At 42.5% G+C, this 17164-nt stretch overlaps 2 protein-coding genes across 3 annotated transcripts; one reads left to right on the top strand and one right to left on the bottom strand.

The window, feature by feature from the left end:
- The first annotated feature begins 687 nt into the window (after positions 1 to 687).
- On the top strand, positions 688 to 2397 carry LOC123099689 (cytosolic sulfotransferase 8-like). Its single transcript, XM_044521803.1, has one exon. It carries the CDS (start codon positions 1169 to 1171, stop codon positions 2234 to 2236), a length of 1068 nt encoding a protein of 355 aa, XP_044377738.1. The 5' UTR covers positions 688 to 1168; the 3' UTR covers positions 2237 to 2397.
- A 9764-nt stretch (positions 2398 to 12161) lies between these two features.
- On the bottom strand, positions 12162 to 16437 carry LOC123147671 (uncharacterized). Of its 2 annotated transcripts, XM_044566942.1 has the most exons (6): positions 16088 to 16437; positions 15258 to 15389; positions 14133 to 14723; positions 13610 to 13711; positions 12996 to 13520; positions 12162 to 12517 (listed from the first exon to the last, which is right to left on the bottom strand). In XM_044566942.1, exons 1-5 carry the CDS (start codon positions 16257 to 16259, stop codon positions 13510 to 13512), a joined length of 1008 nt encoding a protein of 335 aa, XP_044422877.1. In that variant the 5' UTR covers positions 16260 to 16437; the 3' UTR covers positions 12162 to 12517; positions 12996 to 13509. The 2 variants fall into 2 exon arrangements, with proteins under 2 accessions (XP_044422877.1, XP_044422884.1); XM_044566949.1 differs by lacking the exon at positions 13610 to 13711.
- Between the last annotated feature and the right edge of the window lie 727 nt (positions 16438 to 17164).

Here is a 17164-nt window from a genome sequence, read left to right as displayed (position 1 = left end):
ACATGAAAAAAAACACATTCGGAGGAAGAGAGGGAAAAGGTGGAGGAATACCATGATCCACTACTTTCATACTTCTTCCACACCTAAAACTTGGTAAGCAATGCTTTAATCAAGAAGAAGAATTACAAATAAAAGAAATAGAACAAATAGAAAGAATAAAATAATGCAACAGAAAGACAAAAATGAAAAAGCATTATTATTTGAACAAAAGGGTAATGCATAATAAATAAAATAAGTAATATATTATTATGCTATATTTTCTAAAAAGAGAGGGAAATAAAACAAGCAGTAGAAACTAAAAACCAGGAAAAATGATTAAAATAAAAATAGAAATGTGAGACAAAAAAATAAAAAGGACGAAAAAGACAATACCAATTTCAGATGCTTCAGTAAAAACTGACCGCTCGTACAAGAGCAAAAGGTCTGTGTGCATCCCTTGTAACTCCAAGGCTGCAAATAGAAAAGAAAGATAAAAGAGCATAGGCCACAAGAGAGGCTTGGCGTATTGATTACTCTCTCACGAAAAAAAAAGTCTACCATCCATTGCGTACGGCATGTCCGCGTGTCAACTTTAACAAACAGGAAAAAGTGATACACTGCACGAATCTTTGCATCAAGGTCTTATGGCTACCGAATCGACAGAGACCTAACTAATTCATATTCGAGTGAGAATTAGCGAATCCTGAAAAAGAAAGCTAGCAAGAGGCACACTATTAGAAAGTAAAAAAGTTTTAAAAGATAAAAAGCAAACAGAAAATAGAACACACAAGTAAATAGAAAAGAAACAAGAAAATGTGAAAATAAAAATCAGCTTTTTAGCAATAAAAAAACAGCTCAGGCCATATGGAACAGAAATGAAAAGGGGAAAGAAAAAGAAAAAAAGGCCACAACAAGTTCAAATAAAGCACAGACCAACACGTACGTAAGGCCCAGAGTGAAGAAAAAGAAAGAAAAGAGCAAAGCCCAGGTAGAAACGGCAATACAGGGGCCAGCGACTTGTGCGAGCGACTCGAACGTACAAAAGACAGAAGTTAAAGCGCGAATCTGACGATGGACTCGACTGAGACTTCGCTAAAACTCAGTCGACTGAGTTTTAGCGCATCCGAAGCAAGAGAGCACCACGACCACGTACGTTCTAGTGTCCAAAATTTTGTCCCCAAGATCATCAATGGCGAAGAAGGTAGCTGGTGCTTCGCTCGGCCCCTTCCCTTTTGCGGACGTCGAAGCTGACTCAGGCTTGGTTTCCGACGTGCCGGAGCAGCTTCCAGAGGAGCACGCCGACGCCGACCTTGTGTCCGCCCTGCCCAGCGCGCCGATGGCCATGGGCCTGTCGAACCTCCGTCTCTACAAGGGCTTCTGGCTGCCGGAGTGGTCTGTCCCGGCGGCCGTCGCCCTACAGCGCCGCTTCGAGCCCCGCCGGGACGACGTCATCGTGGCCAGCTTCCCCAAGAGCGGCACCACGTGGGTCAACGCCCTGACGTTCGCCACCATGGCGCGGCGCGCCTACCCCGCCGCCGACGCCGGGCACCCGCTGCTACGCCTCAATCCGCACCAGTGCATCCCTTTCCTGGAGGGCCTCTTGGGCAGCCGGCGAGGGGAGGCCAAGCTCGAGGCGCTACCCTCCCCGCGCCTCATGAACACGCACATGCCGCTGGCCATGATGCCGCGAACCGCCGCGCCGCCGCCGGGCGGGGGCGGGTGCAAGGTCGTGTACGTCTGCAGGGAGCCCAAGGACATGGTGGTCTCGCGGTGGCACTTCCACCGGCGGCTGCATCCAGAGCTGCCGTTCGCCGACGTCTTCGAGGCCGTGTGCAGCGGCGCGGTGGCGTACGGACCGGCGTGGGACCACATGCTTGGCTACTGGAGCGCCAGCACGGCGAGGCCGGACAGCGTCCTCTTCTTGCGGTACGAGGACCTGCTGCGGGACCCCGCCGAGCACGTCAGGGCGCTGGCGCGGTTCGTGGGGCTGCCTTTCTCCGGCGCCGAGGAGGATGCCGGCGTCGTCGACGACATCGTCAAGCTCTGCAGCTTCGGCCACCTCAAGAACCTGGAGGCCAACAAAACGGGCAACCTGAATCCCATGCTCCCGATCCCGCGGGACGCGCTATTCAGAAAGGGCGTGGCAGGTGACTGGGCGAACCACATGACGCCGGAGATGGCGCGGCGCCTGGACGAGATCGTCGCGGACAAGCTCCATGCCGTAGGGCTCGCCTTCCATGAGGGACGACTCGACTGAATGTCCAGTTCAAAATTTTCCTGTTTGGTAAAAACATATGTTGAGCTCAAGTACATGCATAAACTTGATGCTAGCACGGTGACATGGCGTATGCATTTCATTAAGCTACGGTATAAGTATAACAATGTTTCTCTCTCAAAAAGAAAAATGTTTCTCGAGAAGCAACAGATCTGTTCCTGCTGCAACAAGTATACAGTACGGCACAATTACGTAAGTATATTTGTCAGTAAATGTGCCCATCCAGTAGGAGATAAGTTAAATCGTAAAGTAGCGTTATTATTAAGTTCATGGAGTAGTGTGCTGACGCGCGTTGGGCATTCACCATCACATCGACAGTTGATGCTACTGCTAACAACAAACTAGTTCATTATTCTTTAAACAGACTCGTGAAACGCGGGCATGTGTGCTTCACTTTGTTTAAGCCGGCATGACGAGGCATTATGGTATCATACTTGACATGACAATGTATATATATCCTTACTTAACCAAGGCGTTTTCCGCGAGCGGCAATATATAATAACGGTTGTTTTCCTGCATGGCACGTACGACAAATCAACCACCATAATTGATCAATCAGCTAAGTTCTGCAGTGCACTCGTCACCAATGAAAACATCTTGCGAATCAACCTGTGGTTGAGTTGGTTAGGTGGACAGTGGTATCCCCAACCCACCAGAGTTTAAATCCTGGTGCTCGCATTATTTCTGGATTTATTTCAGGATTTCCGGCGATGCGCTTTCAGTGGGAGGAGACGTTCCCATCGACGACGAGGCGCCTATGGTGACTTCGTAAATCTGAAGATGATATGCCGGCTCAGTCTTTCGGAGATGCTCATAGGGGTAGGGTGTGCGTGTGTGCGTTCATAGGGATGAGTGTATGCGTGTGTATATGAGCACTTGTGTCTGTACTGATGCTTAAAAAAAATGAAAACATCTTGATCAAGCTGCCCCTTTTCGGAAAAAAAAGCTGCGAGAGAACTCCTCGCAAATTGGATGGATCACCCTAATGCTTTGTACTCCCTTTCTTTCAAAATAGATAAACCAACTTTGTAATAACCTCCGTTTCAAAATAGATTATCCAACTTTATACTAACTTTGTATTAAAGTTAGTACAAAGTTGGGTCATCTATTTTGAAACGAAGGGAGTACAATGCAAGGTGCTTAAGGGGAGGTGCTTAGAAAAATAAGACCACATGCCTTTTTAAAAAAAGTTAAGTGCGGACAAGAAATGGGTCGGCGCGTTGGGCGCACTGCCGACTCAAATCTAAAAGAGGGTGGGCGCCGGGCGGGCAGCCTACCCAAACAGACAAAAAACGGACAAATTCGCCGTCCGTTTGAATCGGCCCGTTGGAGTTGCTCTAAGAACTCAATGTTAGCAAATTTTAATGTATCCAAAGGCTTCTGTTATCAAATGGGAAAATATTAACAGGCCGAGATTTGCGGTTACCATGGACCATGGTTACCACAAGACCCAGTGCATTTACCGCTCAATTTTTTTTCAAATGAATGCCGTTTGGTACCAAAAACATCATCGCGGTTACATATCGAAAACAAAGGGAAATGATTTGCAATCAACACCCCTAATGAATTTGTTTCCTTACAAACAAGGACACTCCTTTTACAATGAACACCCTAAAGCTTTTGTTTTCTGACAAGTAAGAACAAAATTTTGACAAGCATAACGCATCCACAAAGGCACTAGATGGGTGAAAATCATTTTTGCAAGAAAAGATGGATTAATACATTAGCGCAAAAAAAGCCGTTTGGTACCAAAAACGTCAACAAGGTTATATATTCGTATACTTTTCTGAATAAAACCCCACATGCCAAATCATGCCACCAAAAATTCACTTATAATATCTATGGGAGCAAAGCATTATGCAACATAGGTTAAGGATACATCTCTTATGATCTATGCACAAAATGAGTACTATTACGGTATTACCACATGTACAAGTTCAAAGACATGTCATTTTTACAGAAAATAATAATTATAGTATTGTTTGCTTTCATCGTGACATTTATCTTGTGTTGGAGTCTATATTTCCTATGCATGTATGTAGGTGTGGCGTTACATCTAGCCCATATTCTACTAGGAGTACAAGCCGGTGTAGTTTTGGCTAGAATCAGAATATATGAAACAAGAACATTGAATAGCAACCTGAAACAAGTGATCTTTTCTTGTGAGACAAGGATGAATGTTCTATTGTCTCGATTATACATACTGCTAAATAATTCAATCACGGTTACAACTTTTAAGATCAACACATGTGGCAGTACAAAAGCATCCAATGCAAGGAAGAAAGCATAAAACAAATGCATGCAAATTAATGCATATATTATTTTTCCACTAACCCTTTGCTTGCACTCGTAGCACCTAAGTGTGAGAATTGGTTTGAAACTTTTAGAGATTGTACATGTCTTGTGAACATTTAACATGTTTTTTCGAAAAAAAATGTACTACACTTTGTAACATTATTCGTGTTGAAGGATGGCCTCAACCTCCCCAAGCCCCCAACTCAGCCAAACCATGTCCCGCCGTTGACGCCGCAACCACAACCCTACAACCTTACTATCATTTTACTACGATTGGAAACAAAGAAATAATGAATGAACCAAACAAAGGAAGAACGCCGTTCATTTTTAAAGGAGGGAAAGCATAGATACAGTAGACGAGTATGCAGCGTTCATTTTTAAAGGAGGGAAAGCATAGATACAGTAGACGAGTATGCAGAAATACAACACAATTGGTCAAATTGACCGAAAAACTTCAGGATGGATGCCAAACTAATCACTTAATCATGCATGATTTGTGCAAGGATGCAATTTGAAATCGTGTCTCTAGATAGATCGTTGCGACATGCATTTGAATCAATTACTCTATAGTTTCTGAAGGGACTGGCTGAGGACAAATGTGGTTAACAAACAAAAGTAAAATGAAATAAAATGTTTATAGAGAATATAAATAATGTAGACAACGTTTGTCGATCTAATCCTGGAATGGTTGGTAGACCCAGCATCTCATGTATAATAGAAATCAGCTGGGGAAAACCATACTAAGTTGCACAACATAGTACCCCCTCTGTAAACTAATATAAGATCATTTATATCACTAAAGTGGTGATCTAAAGGATCTTATATTAGTTTACAGAGCGAGTAGTACTGAAGACAATTTCTAGATTATGAGTGTAGTTTTAGTACTCATACTATGTTTTAACCATAGTAAAAATCTGCATAGCAGTGACATAAATGGGCATGATTTTCAGTGAGCCAAGTGATAAAAGTAAAAGTATAATCTCAGGTGCAGAGTAGAGAAGGTTGATCTGAAAACACCATATGTGATGGAATTAGACAGTTTGAAAAAAGGCAATTCAGTTTGGTTTGTGTTCTGTTCTGATGAGTATAACACAGTGAAGTCAGTCATTTAGTTTAGTGTAAAGATGGAGTATAATAGAAAAAGAAAAAATTAGTCCAAGAGGACATTTGTGGGTGTACGTTTATTTTTTTTTCATGGGAAAATAATTATATCATAGGAACAATGCTAAAAGATCTGCTGCAATGGATAAAAAACTGGGTCTTTTGATTCCATATGTGTGTCAACCTATAAGTGCGAAGAATAATAATCATGTCTACAGGGTGAGGACCGAAGATACATGTGGCAATGCAAGGAAGGAATAATTCAACCACTAGGTGCAGCGTGAGCTATTGTACTGAATAAAACAACCACGGTTTATAACTGTAACATCAAGATACATGTGGCAATGCAAGGAAGGAAGCACTGAACAAATGCTTATGCATATATTATTTTTGCCAATAACCTTTTCCTGCATCGGCTGGCCCATGACCCTCGTGACTTGCTGCTCGCGTCTGCATCAGAAGGTTTTTTTTTTGTGGGAATCTGCATCAGAAGGTTCGCAAGATAATTCATCAGTTTTAGAGAGAGAGAGAGGGAGAGAGAGAGAGAGAGAGAGAGAGAGAGAGAGAGAGAGAGAGAGGACATACCAGTATGGTCGGGGCACTGAAGATAGAGCATGGCCACTCGACTAGACAAGATCGTGGTGCCGCTTGCTCGCCAGCGGATCATCTCTCGGCATCTGTGATAGTCGGACACGAGCGGAACGACATGGCACAACCTTTGGGATTGCGGCCGCAGGATGTACTCGTTCTGTGTTGGCTCGAGGAGAAAATAGGAGGTGGTGGCCGGCGCCTAGTCAATCGGCAGAAAGAGGAGGAGCAACACGTGGGGCGCGAGCATGATCAAAAGGGTTGGCTGGGCATTTATAGGCTGAGATACGAAGATGGCTTGTGCAATGAGCGGGCGGAGAACGCGGAGAGACGTCGTATTGAGGGGCAATCCGCGTGAGGAGGCGGTGGCCAATAGATGGAACAGAAGGGAGGGATCAATGGAGGAAGAGGAGGAGGCGGAGAGATATAGTACTTACTGGTAGAAATTAAAGGGGGTGCGTCAAGGTTGCCTGATTCCGAGGAGAGATAACTTCAAGAAAATTAATGATGGAAGGTTTTTAAGTTTCTTCCTTAACAATCGGTTGGAAGTTTCAGTTTATTTCCTGGCTAATTAATTAAGGGAAATGTTCCCAGACGGTGCACCGGCCGAGCGTTTCGGCCGGTCCCGCGCACGCCGCTTGATCGGGTAGCGATCCAGCGCTCCCGCACCTCCCGATCCACGTTGTTTTTTTTCCTTGGCCCATCACGTGGCCTTGGCCCACCACGTTTACTCGGTCAGCTTTTTTTTTCACCAACCGCTCAAGCTGTGGGGTGGGAAAAATATCTACAACTGCAGACGGACGAAAGTTGCATCCGTTTTTTGCTGCAACAACGACATTTTGTTGCTGCAACTGCCGTTATCTTTTGCTACGACCAGCGTGTTTTTTTGCTACATCCTTTTTTTGCTATCGATTTCTTGCCCAAATAAAAAAAGCTGCAACCGTTTACATGAAAGCTTCAACCCTACATTTAAAAAGCTTCAACCCATAAACTTTTTTGCTGGAACCAACTACTGTATTTGTAGCTGATTCTTTTTTGCTGGAACTAGTTTTTTGTTTTGCTACCACCGACGGCTTCATTTGCTACCACCGGCGACATGGTTTGCTACCACCATATGCAGCGGCCGGTCGACGTCAATGTTTTTCTTGCTACAACCGTGTCATTTTTTTGCTGCAACCGGCAGCCACAGAAGATACAATTGGTTAACATTTTTGCTACAGTGGTGCCGGCGAGCTTTTAATTTGTTGGAAGCGTTGCCCTTTTTTGCTACAACCGGGCGTTCTTTTTGCTGCTACCGACACCCCGACGGAGAGTACAGTTTTCTTACGAGCTCGTCGCCGGAGGTGGTGCGACCTGCAGCCGCAGAACGCCGGAGCTGCGTTCGTCATCACCGGAGTTGCGACCGTCGTCACCGGGAGATGCAACTACGGGGACACGCTGCTGCATGCATGGAGCCAACGAGAAACACATGAGACATCAGGGTTGTAGTACCGTTGCAACACCGGTCCACTACCACCAGGGCCCTGCCTCCTCAGGGGACTCCGGCCATGAACGGCAGCGGAGCTCGAGCCTAAATCCATGGCGGCAAGGAGGTCATGACGTATATACAGACATGATTGAAGCAATCCCAAGGCGGCTTGATAGGTGGGGGAGCCCCTCCTAGACGTGATTCGGCTGCGGGCAACGAAGAACAGGCGGATCCGGTCGCCACTGCCGCGGATCGGGGATGGGCGGACGCGGGGGATCGAGCTCCCCTGTTTTTCTCATTGTGGCTGTTCGTACAACGGTTGCAACAAAAACGTGTTCTTTTTGCTGCAATGGTTGGTTCGGTGGTGGCCTCGCGCGGAAATCTAACGGCTGGGGCTGACCGCATCGCACGGCTTGGGCTGGACCGGCCGAACAGTTCGGCCGGTGCGCCGGCGCGTATCACTCCCCATTAATTAATTACTATATGTTGTGAATGAATCACGTCAGATTTCTGCATGGTGATCCCTAATCCTCTCCCTTGTCTCTCCTAACAAAACATGTGTCCCCTTCCTGCTATAATGAAAAGAAAAACACATCTTCCCTAGTGGATTTCATATATTACTCCAGTACATACATTAGAGAAGAGCAGATAGGAAAACACTTGTAGCGGAGAGTAATATATAAGAGTATAAGGCCATCTTCAACGCTCGATTCTAGCCCAAGGCGCTAGGATTTCTTTCAGAGCTGATATGCATTTGAGCCCCCAAATCCCGACATCATCTATAGCAAAGATGCCAAAAGCAGTTTGCCCTGTACATGGTAGACTATCAAAGTTGTTTCCAGTCAGAGAATACGCTTATATGATTTTAATTTTAAGTTATTTATTTTCTCTACCTCTACGCGTCTAGGCGTCCCACATTGTAGATGCCCTACCAAAAGCCAGCTATGCAGATTCAATTCAAATAAGCAGCTATGCAGATTCAATTCAAATAAGAATGAACCATCATCAGGATTCAAAAGTAGTAATTCCCACATAATTAACACACACCACGGATCGATTATCTTCAATTTCATTGTCAGATAATCTTGATGCAAACAACACCAAAAGAGAGGAAAGGACATGGTGGCCTCCTCCTCGTCAAAGTGACCCGCCGGGGCCGGTCCCGGTCTTTGGACCTCCTGGTCTGCGAGCCGCTCGCCCAGCACAACCAAGGTATCAGTTCCAATAACACAATATATGAATCAACCGACCATTACCAGGTAGTTACTATAAACCGAATTAACGAGGTACCCCCTCCGTTCCATAATAGATGACTCAACTTTGTACTAAAGTTAATACAAAGTTGAGTCATCTATTTTGGAACGTAGGAAGTAGCATTCATGGAGAATAACTATTGAGCCAAACATCCAGACTCAATAGGATGGAAGGATCCAACCAGCCAGTCTGTTCGGTATACCAAAATAAACACTGTACTTCTCAACATTGACCAACTAACTCCATGTCGCACAATACAATGCAAAGTTTACAAGTCGCAAGTGTCCTCGAGACAAAACCAACATCACCACTCGACCAAACAGCCTTTCCAGATCATTTCCTGAGATCTATTCAAATCAAATCAAGAATGAATCCATTCAAATACATGCGTGCACTCCAAATCATCTTACCAAAAAAAATTCTCAAAAGAAGAAGCTAATCCAACACCACAACAAACAAACTATGCTAATGAATCTGATCCACCATGGCCACTCATCACACACGATGATGGTCTCGGGGTTCACCACACCGTCCTCCTTCAGGAAGATCTTGAGTCTGAACATCACGGACCATCGATGCACCTCTCCTTTAGTGTCCTGTAAAGAACCAGGACCTCAAGTTTCAAAGAGACATACATCACTTGAATGCTAAACTAGATAAGAGCTAGCACCACCCAGCAAAACATACTCACATTCAACGGCAGCCAAAACTACAAGTTCAGGAAGAGAGCATTCATTACCATCTAAGAAACACATTGCACATCACCTACACTTGCCTTTGTAAAAAAAGGGACTTTAATATCGTCTACTATAGACAGTAACAACTAGAAACAACGAAGTAACTTCGAGAACCACAGTTCTTTATCAAACTCTAAAACCAAGTGTACTATCATACTCTGGACAGTCAAAACCTGAACATAAGCCATGGTGGTGCCAAACCCAAGAGCATAATGTGCAGGGAATCAAAATTACATTGAAGAACTATTTACCTGTGATCAATAATCCTTTTATGATAATTTAAATTGGACATAAGAATATAAATATTGGTAGACTATCTAATAAGATACGCTTGCCATACTATATTTTTGGGAGATTTTACAAATATAATGCAGTACAAACTTGTGGTCAAATTTGTGTTCTGGACACTGTCAGCATCCAAAAAAGCACTACTTTGTGACTTTAGGACTAATCAATTGATGATGACCCCTAGCAAAAATAAATAAAACTGACAGCACTAAAAAGTGGTGCCAAACAGGCTCTAAAGCAAAGTCAGGTGTGGACTTGGTACAAGCAAACAAAAATGTATTCTCCAATTTTTCGGTTCAGCACTAATAGCGACTCCTAGCTTTATGGTTCATCCACACAGACATACCATCACTAACAAATGCAAAGTGTTTCACCATCCAGTATGATACCATATCAGGAATGAATCAAAAGCTAAGCATTGATTGTTTGCTGATAAAAAATTATTACTCCATCCTATCCGAATTAATTGAGTCAGCCTCTATACCAATGTCCACTTTACATTGTATAGAATTTGCATCAATTAATTCGGACAGGAAGGAGCACATAGGTTAGGACGGTGCTCACAAGATTGGAGTGCTTCCAACATCTCCGTAGTGTGGGTGTTCCAATACTCTCTACAAACAAAACGCACCAGTTGCTTTAACATCCGACTAGTCTTGCCATTTCATGTAGTGTAGTACTTCCAAATCTCAGCTCTCAGGCAACTTTTGAGGGTAACCAAATCATCATCATCACTCTCAATGGCAATGGGCCAATTGGACCTAAGTTGCCACAGTCGTACATCTGAAGCACAAGCCATGCATGCAGTCAATAACAGTCTAACAGATCAGACATTCATGAGCGTCAAAAGGAAATGTGTAAAACATGTTACATGCAAAAAAATACTTGTAACAAAACTGCTAAAGTAAACTCATCAACCAATTGATTAAAAGAAAACATCTAAATTTGACAAGCACAACGCAAGGCCCTGCAATCCGTCGCACTAGTCGTACCATGTTTGGTCTGGAACCATAGGAATAGTTGCGTCTTCGACAACGCGACGCCCTACCTAGGCACGCTAGTGGACAGGATCAAGGAGGAAGCCTGCTCCTGGGCAAAGGCCAGAGCAGCAGGCCTTAGAGTAGTCCTAGTGTCCTACCCACTTCATGGGATGTGCACTGAGTGTTGTACCCGATCCTCGATTGTTCGTCCTAGGACGGCTGTAACTGACTTCCTACCTTTCCAATGAAATGAAACGCAAAGGTCTTCTGCGTTTTCTCGAAGAATTTTTTTTACAAGAAACAAATATATGTAATCCGCACCATATCTAGAAATATAGTTAACAGCCAAGGAAGCAGTCAATATCATCGACAACTATTTCTTGATTCTAAGCATTTGACAGTCATGAATTCATACCATCGCGTAGCCTCAGAAAAGAAACAACAAAAAAATCAGAAAGTTGTGACATAGGTTCTCTGGCTGAGCCAAAGTTGTGTCATCTTCCGTGGAGGCAGAAAGGATAGAACGGGCCACTTGGCTCCCGTTTTCATTAAGAAAATGGCGTGCTATGGATAAGCAGAAATAATCTCACAGCCCTGACATACAACCACATCAGGGATGCCTAAGCAAACTAGAGCAAAAGAACTCAGCAGACTACCACCAGCAGGGCGTAAAACTGAAGCAAGAACCTACAGGTAGCAAAACGACACAGTAGCTACTTATTACGACGTTCAGAAAAGGGAACAAATCAAACAGAACTTAAATATCAGCAAAGCACAAATATAGTGACATTTTTCATCAACAAGAAAGATAATCAAGAGCAAGGGAGCAGTCAATATCAGCATTTTATTCTATTAGATATCGTCCATGGCAGAATTTCGGATTTCGTTTTTTGATTTTTACCGGTCCTTGACGAAATGGGCGAAATTCGGATTTTTCGGATTTTTTCGGAAAATCTCGGACGAAAATCATAAAACAAAATTTGAATTTTGGGACGAAAACTGAACGAAAAATGAACGAAAAATGGGCGAAATTTGCCTAAAATTTTGAAATACAACAGAACAACAGATGAGTATTCAGAACTTTTAGCAAAATATGCATGTAAAAATCAAACAGCTGAATCTATTCATCAAATCACTACGTATCAGACTAAACATCAACACTCCAGTTGCAACCATTCAGATAATAGCATAGTGGATCAATTCGGAGAGCAGCAACCACTAGAAAAGCAACATGATAGTCCAGATTAACATGTGACTTGATAGTTCAGATACTAAGAGTAACATGCGACTTAATAATTCTACCAAGAGTCGAAACGAACACCCATAAGGTTCAGAATTACAGTCCACAATGAATTTAACACGACATTCAAAGTTCAATTATGTCGACCCCAAAATACAAACAAAAAGTTCAATTCAGACTTCCTGTTCTTCAACTCTTCAGTCTTGCACCAAAAGTATTGAATCGAACAGAGACCTTCACTTCGGACTTCCTGTTCATCCACCCGTTAGTCTTCATCAAACCAAAAGCTCTTTTGCTCCCATGCCGCTTAACCTTGCAATTAAAGCATTGTGAATTATATAAACATTACAAGTAGATGGCAGAACCAACAACTCAATGATGGCAACTGCAATTGGAACAACATATAAAATCATATGGGCAGAAACAATGTGAATTATATAAGTATTACAAGTAGATGGCAGAAACAACTCATAGATGACAGCCCAAATTAAAACAACATATAAATTCAGATGGACTAAAGCATTGTGAATTATATAAACATTACAAGTAGATGGCAGCAATAACTCATAGATGGCAGCCCCAATTGAAACACCATATAGAATCATATGGACTAACGCATTGTGAATTATAAAAACATCAAGTAGATGGCAGAAACAACAGTTAATAGATGGCAACCCCAATTGAAACAACATATAAAATCATATGGACTAAAGCAAACACCACATGTTAATGACAGGATATAAGAAAGTGCATAAATGGGAAATTATTGATGTCATCACAAGGAACTTACTTGTCAATTGTAAAGGCTGGTGACCTCCTTGACCTTCTTGGCTTGCCTAACCCGTTCAGATCTACGGTTCACCAAACTACCATCACTTGTTACCTCAACATTGTTTCCAACTTGGCTTGTTAAATCCTTTTCAATTTGCATTGGCGAATCCTCTATCAGATTGACTTGCACCATCATCATGGCTATCATCATCATCATCAATTTCCAGGTCCAGCTCCTCATTTTCTTCTTCATCATCCTCACTATCATGGTAGTCATCCACTTCTTCCTCTACCCTCTTTCTTTTCCTGCCATTGTCCTTCCTTGCAAGATGAGAAACTTTCCTACTTGAGTTAAGCAAACATATTTTCTCAAACACGGCGCTAGCAGCATCAACTCCATCCAAGATTGCATGCTCCTCATCCTCATTCAACCATTCCATCATAGGATTTGTTGCATCAAACATGGCATCATCATTGCACATGCATCAACTTCCTTCTGCTTATCATTCTCTCTCACCGGGTCTTGTTCTTCTTCAGCACGTATCTTCAAAATATGAAAACAAAATCAGTCAATGACAATGAAGTACAAAGAATAAAATGGATAAAGTCGCTATGTATAAATCAGTCAATTACATGCTTTCTTGTAATTTGACCCATTATTGGTTACGATTTGAACAACATTCTCAGAACCTATCTCTTCCACAACGACCTTTCTGATCTCTCTATAGATAAACTCTGCCAATTAATTGCAAGTAAATTTTTGTTTGAAACAAAAATGAAGCGAGTAATAACAGAAATAAGCATGAATAAACAGAAATAACATTTTTTTACTCTAAATGCATCATAATGTCATGTAAAAAATAGAAAAGGGATAATAGCCACATTTAACCATGAATAAACAAACATAGGAGATTTCCAACTCTAAATGCACCATGATATCAAGTAAAATAGGATAAAGTATAATATACATATTTAACAATAAATCAACAGAAATAACAGAGTTTCAACCATGAATAAACAAACATAACAGATTTTTAACTCTAAATGCACAATAAATGCATCATAACATCATGTAGAAAACTAACAAGGCATGGCTAGTCAGAATTAACAATGAATGAGAATGCGTATACATAGTTTCAATCATTGGAAAACTAACCTGCAGTCTGAGTTTGACCAGAAGCATCAATGGATTTATGAAAGAACATCCGTGCATTGCAATACACCATGAAATTGATGAGACTCATACTAGTAGGCCCTGTCCATGAGTCACACATCACAGTTACACCATAGTTCCTCCAGTCTTGCTTGAACATCTTCAGCCACTGCTCAGCTTCTTCATAATTCTTGTCCAAATATATCCCATCAATCTCCTTGGCAGTTGGAACAGGAGCTGGGCCAAGGTTTTGAGTTATCTTGACAGCCGAACGAAAATAGGGACAATTTGCTTTCAGACCAGCAATGTCATTAGCATGAAAAAACTTTTCCCAAGCTTGGCCAAGTACATCTTTTGACTCAACATTCAAAGCAGTGCTGATCTTTGGCTGCATTGATACTTTGTTGGTCGACAATTCCTTGTCAAAGTATGCTGTGATACTCTGTTTCACATCACCTGGTATACCTCCAAGGTGCTCCCTAAAGCGGGTTGCACCTCCTCCTCTAGTGATTAGGGGGCAGTACCGACAATCAAATCCCCCACCAAACTTCGGGCCATGGTTCCAAATATAATAGATGTCATTGCTTACAAGCCCTACATATCAAAATTTCAAGCACCATGTTAGCAATGCATCATGATATATAGCTACAACACACTAAACAACATTTCAACTCTAAATGCATCATAATACAAAATAAAAACTGAGTAAGGAATAAAAAAGAATGAACCAGGACAGTAACAAGAATTAGCATAATGTTTACAACAGAATAAACAACATTTCAACTCTAAATGCATCATACTATGACTTAAAATTGAGCAAGGAATAAAAAGAATGAGCCAGGACAGTAACAAGGATTAGCATGATTTTTACAACAGAATAAACAACATTCCAACTTTAAATGCATAATAACATCAAGTAAAAAGATAATAAGGCAGAAAAAAGGGAATTGCCACATTTTTTACTTTTAATGCATAACAAAATCAGATAAAAGCTAACAAACAGAATTAGAACCATTTTAACTTTAAACATAATTAATACATTTTTTATAAATGTTTCCTCTCTAAAAGTATCACAATATCCGTACAAAAAGTTAAGCAAATTAAGAAAATGCAGATCATGGTATTGACCTTTCCAAGCTGTCTCTCTTAGAGCTGAACCATTCCCCATCATAATGTTATCTTCATTGTTGGGGTTGACATTTTCCCTCCTTCTGGCTTCATCGATGCTCACCCTACTAACATAGGGTGCACTTCCATCACCTATATATTCAAGCATGAGAAGCAAGCATGCGATAAAGATCAACTTTATTTGCAAAAAATGGCAATCTATTTTAACAATGGCATGCAACCAAAGTTGAGAACATATTATCATGTGTGGAAGATGGCATTATCTAGCATGTTCAGAATCCGGATCAGCATTTGTAAATTTACCACTGATGGTAAAAGGGCTTGCTGTGTTTTGTAGAGATAAATGTTTGTACACATTGTTTGGGTCCTCATGTATGTCAGCACTTGAACAAAGAGTGAATCACAGAAAGAGAACCTTGATACAATACAAAAAAACTGTGGATTTATGAACCAGTTAGTGCTGTTGAAATTTTATTGGGATTTTTTTCTTCATCAAGTAATGTTGCAGGGTTGGCGACAGCAGGAATAAATCAAGGGAGATAATACAAGATATTAGAAACAATGCTACTGAACAAGCTAGTAAAAGATCCTTCCTAGGTTCCTACGTGTGCTATCATCAACACTTGCTAAATAAGCATGCACGTACAGCTAACTACAGATCATGGCAAGGTGAGCTATCATGCACAATTGTGCTCCTGTATCAAGCAAGTGTGCATGCTGAACCTAGCTACAGATCTTCACAAATGAAAAGCTAGCTACAGATCTTGCAAGATGAGCCAGCATACGTGCATGTACAAGATTAGAGGAACATAGTTACAGTACGTCAGTACCATGTCCAGCTTGCCGGAAACCAGCGCGTGCGTCCGGCGCCGGGGCACTGCCCAAGCCCGACTGGATGCGCCGCATGCTGCTGCTCCCGTGGAGCCGTTCAACGCCCGAGCCCACCTGCCCCGGCATCGAAGTTGTGCAGCCGTGCTCCATGGCGCTGCCACCACCATCCATGGACGGGAAAGAGACTGGGAGGGAGGAGATTGGGAGGGAGGGAGACAAGGGAGGAGATTGGGAGGGAGGGACACGAGCTGGATGGGAGGAGGCGGCGCTGCACTGCGCCGCCGCCTTACTCGCTAGGGTTTCGTTGCCCACAGCCGCCGCTCAGTCGGATGGAGACGGGAAAAGTGAATTTTAGGGTTAGGAGGAGATGAATTCGTGCTTTTATACCACAGGGGGGGTTTGTGTGGGCTGTAGTAAACCATGGGCTGGGCTGTGAGTTTAAAAGTGGCCGAATTTTTTGGGCCGGTACACCCTATTACCGGGCCCTAACGAGATGGCCGAAAATCGCTGGAATTTCGGTTTTCTCGGACGAAATCCAAAACTTTGGTCCATGGACCATTTCCAAAGTGTGTCCAAGGGTGCAGTAAAAAGATGTGTCCTTTCGTACCAACGTCTACACCCTAGACAGTAGCATGAGATCCTAAATAATTATGTCATGGTCAAGACATACAATCCAAGGAAAAAGGTTCTCATGATTTAGCCAACTGATACAGCAGCATCCTACAAGTGCAAGGCTGGAAGTGTTTCCTTTTTCCCATATGAAGCAACAACAATAATTTGCTCCAGGTTCCGCTATCACAGATAACCGAACAAGCACATAGTTTGGCGGGTCACTTTCAGAAGTAATGGAATAGGCAAAAACATGGGTATCCAAAGGACATGTATAACTTTGTCAATAAAGATCCTAGTTTGCTGTATATGACAACACAAGACATTACATCTCTTGTCAGTCTCATGAACCACACAGAAAAAACATAGAGTAATGCATTTCAACTTAGGAAAAAATATTTACATCTCTTGGATGATCTGTATGGCCATCAAGGCATCATTTCCCCAAAAGACTAAGTAGCGGTGGC

Source organism: Triticum aestivum, chromosome 1B, assembly GCF_018294505.1.
Source record: "Triticum aestivum cultivar Chinese Spring chromosome 1B, IWGSC CS RefSeq v2.1, whole genome shotgun sequence".
NCBI classification, from domain to species: domain Eukaryota; kingdom Viridiplantae; phylum Streptophyta; class Magnoliopsida; order Poales; family Poaceae; genus Triticum; species Triticum aestivum.
Note: the sequence above shows the minus strand (reverse complement) of the source record. Positions and strands in the feature narration are given on the sequence as shown.

Bases quoted from the DNA above. Each gene is read 5' to 3' on its own strand.
- LOC123099689 (XM_044521803.1), top strand. From the start codon at position 1,169: ATGGCGAAGAAGGTAGCTGGTGCTTCGCTCGGCCCCTTCCCTTTTGCG.
- LOC123147671 (XM_044566942.1), bottom strand. From the start codon at position 16,259: ATGGATGGTGGTGGCAGCGCCATGGAGCACGGCTGCACAACTTCGATG. The intron at 15,390-16,087 runs GTACTGACGTAC...TTGAATATATAG, and splicing joins TTTCCGGCAAGCTGGACATG to GTGATGGAAGTGCACCCTAT. The intron at 14,724-15,257 runs GTCAATACCATG...TTTGATATGTAG, and splicing joins AAGAGAGACAGCTTGGAAAG to GGCTTGTAAGCAATGACATC.